Genomic DNA, 6,699 nt, shown 5'->3' on the forward strand with positions numbered 1-6,699 from the left:
TTCCTGTCCATATTAAGAATACCAACCGTAGGCTATAAAACTGTGTCTGTGGTGAAGGTTAATTTGCTCTTTGTTTCTAGTTTATAGCTAGAGTATTGTAATCAGCTGACCGCAGGACATTGCAAACGGCCATAAAAGCTAGCCAATTGCTAAACAGCCCAAATGTGGTCATGGGGGGGAGCGGCTATCCCAGGGGTAGGCAACATGGGCTCTTTTATGACTCGTGGACTTCAACTCCCAGAATTCCTGAGCCAGCCACGCTGAGGGGAAAGGGAGAGGTTTCCAAGCTGAGCCGTGCTGGCTCAGGAATTCTGGAAGTTGAAGTCCACAAGTCATAAAAGCCAAGGTTGCCTACCCCTGGGCTATCCGAACTTCAGAACTGGGTCATAAGTAGCTTTGGGGGAACCCCATTGTAGCTTTGGTCGCTAAGTGATGAGTTGTAAATAGAGAACTAATGCAAACTTTCATCTCTCTGTAGGAGCTACAGCGATAGCTGCTACCTGGATTCTGCCCTTTATCCAGAACTTTCCGATGTCCAGTGGTACGGACAGGAGAAAGCCAAGCCTGGGACTCTGGTGTGACTTCTTTGACCTCAGCTGTTCGGATGCATCCATGCCATTTTGGAAAAGAAAAAAAGAAAATCACCTCACTGCCTCTCATTTGCCTTATCCAGCTGCTCGGGCGACCGACACCAGCTTCAAACGAAAAAGCACTTTTCGCATCAGGCAAGTGAAGACGATTTATCACCGAAGGAGCAACTGTGTCCGTAGTGTTAAAAAAAAGAAAGACATCCTTCAGTCCCGGTTCTGCACACTCGTTCCTCTTCGTGGATGTTTTAAGGCTAGATTTAACGGTGGTCAAGCCAAACCCTTCCTGGATTATTATCCTTCTTCTTCAGAGTGGAAAAAAAAATTATTCCGATTCGAAAGGCGAAATTGTTCTGCTTTGAAAGGTGTAAAACTCACAAGCGGCAGATAAGGATGGCAAATACCCGTTTCGTTCAAAGGCAGAAGAGCTGTCAAGACAGACCAGCCAGAATATCATCAAAAGCAATCTGTGGTGCTGCCAAAGTGTTGGTGACTCGCCCTAAGGACGCTTTTCTCTAAAAACGGGGGTGTTTTTAAAGAAGCAGCAATAGCAGTTTTTTTGTGATGCTCTTGAGATCCTACAAACCTCGGAACAATTTCAGATCGGGGAATATAACCCAGGATCTGGTGGGGAAAAAAACCAGTTGGGAGAAGCCAGGGAGGCAGGCAAGGTTACAGGAGGAAGGGAAAATTTAGTCCTTTTTGCAACATTCCTGGGCAAAAATTGCAAGACGTTGCTTGAAGAATCGTCAGCAGATGAAGCAAAAATGCCTAAAAATGCTCAGTAAGTTACACACACAAAAAAAAACTCGACAAAGGAAAATCTCGAATTAAGGGTTAAATTAAGGGAAAGTAAACACAGATGTGCTGAACATGATCTCAAAGAATGTCATTTATTACTAATTGTAGGAAAGGGTTTGTGATTCACTCGGGAGGTGGGGTTTTTTTTTAAAAAAAAAGTGTGGCTGAACTAATTTACCTTCCCCCCCCCCGTTCCGAAAATGAACCATTCCACCACTGTTTCCCCCACATTTAGTCCACAACCCGATTGTCAAGTCACAAAGAGGGAACAAGTTTACACAAACACTCGAGCAATGGTTTTTACAAATCTAGAAAGCCATCCAACTTCCAAAAGGCCTCAGTATTTTTTATAAGAAATTTTAAGACGCAATCTCGGTGGTCCCGGTTGCCCGTTCTGGGCTGACCCTCTTCGCGAGCCCATGGACTTTTCAACAAGCCGTTGTCCCTACGTTGTCTTGAGCGTAACAAGAGCCCAAATCCATCTGGGATTTATCTTTTTTGGGGGGGGAAGGCTTCATTAGCCACCCCCGATCTAGTCAGATCCTAGAGCAAGCAGGCCACGTCTTCGCCATGGTGCTACTTTGTTTTTTATGCCACTGGATAAGCAGGGTTTCTAACCTTTTTTGTGTGTGTTTGTGCGTTAAGTTTGGCAATAGCAAAAAAAAACAACAACCCTCAAGAGTCCAAAGAGAGAAACAAAACAAAAACAAAACCCACCAACTGCTTCCATTCACAAATGCCTATTTCGGAGAAATAATCGGGTGGCAGAAAAATTAAAAGAACTTAAAAGTGGCCTGCTTTTGAAGAAAATGGAGAACAGAAGGAAGACGCAACCAGGTTGAAGCGCAACCAGGTTGAAACGCAGAGGGCGAACAGGGGATTAAAGTGGAGGCACACTGTTGAACAAAGTACAGGTAATCCGCGACTTAAAAACAGTTCACTGAATGACTGAAGTTACAACGGCACTGGCAAAAGTGACTTATGACCGTTTTTCACACCCACGACCATTGCAGCATCCCTCTGCTTACGTGATCAAAATTCCAATGCTTGGCAACTGACTGGTTGCAGCCTCCTGGGCTGATGTGATCCCCTTTTGCGTATGACTAGCGAACAAAAGTCAATGGGGAAGCCGGATTCACTTAACAACCAAGTTACTCACTTAACAATGGTAATTGTTAGCGCTTAACAAATAGGGCAAGGAAGGCTGCGAAACAGGGCAAAATTTCACTTAACGAATGTCTTGTTAGCCACAGCGATTTTGGGCTCCGTAGTGGTCGTAAGTCGAGGACTACCTGTATATCACAAGTATTCCTGGACTTACGACCACAGTCGGGGATCAGAATTTCGGCGGCTAAGCGCCTGATTTTTGCAACCTTGGCTGCAGTTGGCAAGTGAGCCTTGGGGTCGTTAAACGAATCTGGCTCCCTCCATTAATTCTGCTGGTTGGAAACCACCGGGGAAGGTTATAAGTGACCTGCAAACGCTGAAAACAACACATTGGTTGCCAAGCGCTCAAATCATTGGATCAGGCAACAGCGGGAACGTTGCGACGGTCGTAAGAGCAAGGACTGGTTGTAAGTCCCTTTCTCAATGCTGTTGCGACTTCGTTCCGTCTCTAAAGGAATGGTTGTTAAGTCGAGGATTCACTGTATTAAGTGAAACATCTTTACCCGAATACAGCGGCGATACAGGCAGTCCTCTAGCCCAAAATTGATGCTAAATTAATCTGTTAAGTGAGTTTAGCCCAATTTTACAACTTTTCTCATTTAAGTGGATCACTGCAGTTCTTAAATTAGCAACACCGTTGTAAAGTAAATCTGGCTTCTCCATTGACTTGGCTTGCCGGAAGGTCGCAAAAGGGGATCCTGGATGCTGCGACCGTCATAAATAGGAGTCAGTTGTCCAGCACCTGGATGTAAATCGCGTGACCGTGAGGAGGTTACAACGGTCATTAGTGTGCAAAAACGGGCATAAGTCACTTTTTTTTTCCAATGCTGTTGTAACTTCGGTCACAAAATGGAACTGTTGCAAGTCAAAGACCACGGACAAACAACGGAGAGCTCAAAAAACAGGTCAAGATGGCAGCTGCCCACCCATCCCAGACAGCAGGCGGTCCAGTCTGAAGTCGGGGAATTTCAGCACTTCCATTTCAGGCTGATTTGCAGCCAGCTGGGCTATCAAAATATTCTCCCTTAAAACCAGTCAATAATTTACAATTGCTTATCAAGAGAAGAAAATAACTTTGGGGTGATGTTTAACTGCCTTGCCATGTCATTGAGATAGTTCTTTAAGGTTAAAGTAACTATCATCTCCCACATGCTCATGTCTTTTATGGTTTATTGTGGTGTTTTCCAACCTCGGCAACTGGGCTGGGGAATTCTGGGAGTTGAAGTCCACAGGGCGTAAGGTTGCCAAGGTTGGAAAATGCTGGTTTTATAGCATCCATTACTGTCCTCTTGATAGGGGACAAAATGAACCAGGGTATTGGAGAGCAGGAATTAACAGAATTCTCAGCTTCCTAATCATTCTGTAATTTCCAGTTTTTCGAGGGAAGGAGTTATTTACTATTTTAAAACATGCAACATACTTTGAAACACTTCATGATTTCTTTAAAAAAAAGACTTGACTTTTCAGTTCAATCAGCAGCTAGAAAGCTTGATTTATTATTATTATTATTATAATTTGTATGCCAAATGATGAGCCAGAATGCTGGCAGATGACCAGGGTCAGATGAGAAAGGAATAAACCAGAGTTTCAGGGAGTTTTAAGTCAACTACAAAAATTGCCAATCGAGTAAGCAAACTCACCCCAGTTAGCAAGTTAATAGCATCAAATGTCATCATCACTTCAACCACATTGGGTCACAACCAAAAATTCATCTCTGGACCACGAGATGAGATTTGGTGCGGGACTGAACAGAAAGACTAAACAAAACCCTAACCCTGGCCTGCAAAAAATTAATTAAAACAAAAACACCCACATTCTTTAGCCAGTTTGCAAATAGTCCTGGGGCGTTGTTGTTTGCTGTGGGGAGAAAATTCGGGGTGATTTCCAATGCATTTTTATTTCTTTCAATCAAGGCACTTGTGAGCCAGTCTGGTAGTAAAGACAGAAATTAAGTAAAACAGGTTTTACTGTTTAACTCGATTCAATTATACGAGGAAAAAAAATGTACATAAGAATGTTAATCGGGAGATTAACAGGATCGGAGTATAACATTAAGGGGTATCCACAGCTACTGTATACAGGCACTTGATGACCCCAATATTACCCCCACCCTACCCTTGAATTCTGCTTTTATATAGAGGAGGAAGAAAGAAGATCCTAGGTCTGAAAATGCTTTTAGTCTGTACGTAAAACCTTCCCTCTCCTTTCCCGCTTTGTATATGCATTCGCACCATATCAAATGGTGGGCAGGGTTTATTTTTTAAACAATATTATATGCAGCTGGGTGTTGAAAATATTGGGAAGAGGGGGGGGGAAAGGATGTTGGTTTTGTTTTTCAATCCAATATTACTTTTGGATACAGCAGACTCATTCAGGTGCTATCATGATGACCAGTTATACTGCTTAATTAATTAGATATTAAGAAGGGTGCGTGTATGTATGTGTGTGTGTATATATATACACACACACATACATATATATATGATCGATTCTAGTTCCGCGTTTTTTTTAAAAAAAAAAACCTTCTGAAATTGACTGTAAAGCATGTAAAATGATTTTGACTCCTGTACAGCAGTGATCAAGAAGACGAGATACTCTGTAGAGTTGCAAGATTTTTTTTTTTAAAAAAAATCAGCTTTTAATTTATTCTTTTTGTATTAAGAATTTGTATAGTTATCTTTACATTTTGCAAAAACGGTGTGGTCAACACTTCCTTATTAAAGCATTTTCAAGATGAAAAGACTGACCGTGTGTGCAGCTTTTTTTTGAACCCCTGCGTTCTTCAACCCGTCTCGTCGTCTTATTTGTTTGCCATAAACTGCCATTCCACACTGCAAAGGGATAAAGTTGTTCCAACCTCCCGTGCTATACAAAAATGCTATACAAAAATCAATGTTATTCGTGAGTTGGAGTACCCATCAATTCAATCGTTGAATTGAAAGAGCTGCTGTCCACCTCTGTAGCCTTTTTGACAATTTCCTTCTTCTATCTCTCCGATTTTCCCATCAGATTTTTTTTAGCATTTTTTTCAAGCATTGCACACCCTTAAGAGTCAATTAGAAGTGCCTATTTGGAGCTCAGGGTTGAAATGAGGGGTCCTCGGTGGTCTCTGAGCTTCGTTGTTTTCTTGCAGACGTTGCACGACCCAACTAGGTAACATCAGTACTAGTTTGTGGGTAATGAAACATCTGCAAGAAAACAACCAAACTTAAGAGAGTACCAAGGGCTCTCGTAACTGTTTTCATTTTTATTTATTTATTTATTTATTTATTTATTTTATTACATTTATATACCGCCCTTTCCCGGAGGACTCAGGGCGGTTTACAGGGTAGTTAAAAACCAAAAATACAAAAGTTAAAAACCAAGTTTTAAAAAAACATTGCCCCCCCCCCAGAGCTGTTCATGTCATTACTAAATAGTCATCCTGGTTGTGGGACGGTGAAAGATCAACTAATGGTGGTCTACGCAAGATCCACACTTGCCCTTACATTTTATTTTATTTATTTATTTTATTTTAATTCCATTTATAACCCGCCCTTCTCCGAAGACTCAGGGCGGCTTACAAGCTTAGCAGTAGCCTTCATTCTGTGTATATGCCTGCTTATTAGGGCTTTCACACACACACCCCAAACGGCATTATTACAAAGTCAGCTTAATTGCCCCCAACAATCTGGGTCCTCATTTTACCTACCTGGGAAGGATGGAAGGCTGAGTCAACCTTGAGCCTGGTGGGACTCCAACCTGCACTAACTGCAGGCAGCTGGTGTTACTTAAGGAGGCATTAGCCCACTGCTCCACCAAGGCTCCTCTTGCAGAAGAAAATTATAGCCTTATAAATCACAGAGGTATATCCAAATTATTTAGAGACCATTCAATCCAGCTGAAAAAAAAACGTAGTAAAACCACTGAAATAAAGATCTGGGTTGTAACGTTAAGAGCAACTTCCAATTATATTAAACCTTCTTAACATCTCAAGGCTTCCGTTTTTACTGCACCATTGGCTGAGCCCCAATTACACAACGGCCTTATGGTTTTGAGCTCTCCTTCAGTAGGGTTTAGAAAGTTTTGGACTTTCGACAAAAGCAATTGCCTATCTTCCTTAAGAGGCTCCGAAGAAGTCAAACGTGCTTAAAACAGGAAAAAA

At 42.0% G+C, this 6,699-nt stretch overlaps 1 protein-coding gene across 1 annotated transcript in view; it reads left to right on the forward strand.

The window, feature by feature from the left end:
- Window positions 1–2,100, forward strand: part of FRMD4A (FERM domain containing 4A) — a gene marked incomplete at its 5' end in the record, with an annotated part of 169,301 nt that extends 167,201 nt beyond the window's left edge. Inside the window, one exon of the mRNA XM_083366245.1 lies at window positions 479–2,100. Within this exon, the coding sequence (XP_083222371.1) occupies window positions 479–581 (103 nt within the window). The 3' untranslated portion in view covers window positions 582–2,100. The remainder of the gene's footprint in view (window positions 1–478) is intronic.
- Window positions 2,101–6,699: the final 4,599 nt, after the last annotated feature.

The sequence above is a fragment of the Vipera ursinii genome, assembly GCF_947247035.1.
Source record: "Vipera ursinii genome assembly, chromosome: 6".
NCBI lineage: Eukaryota > Metazoa > Chordata > Lepidosauria > Squamata > Viperidae > Vipera > Vipera ursinii.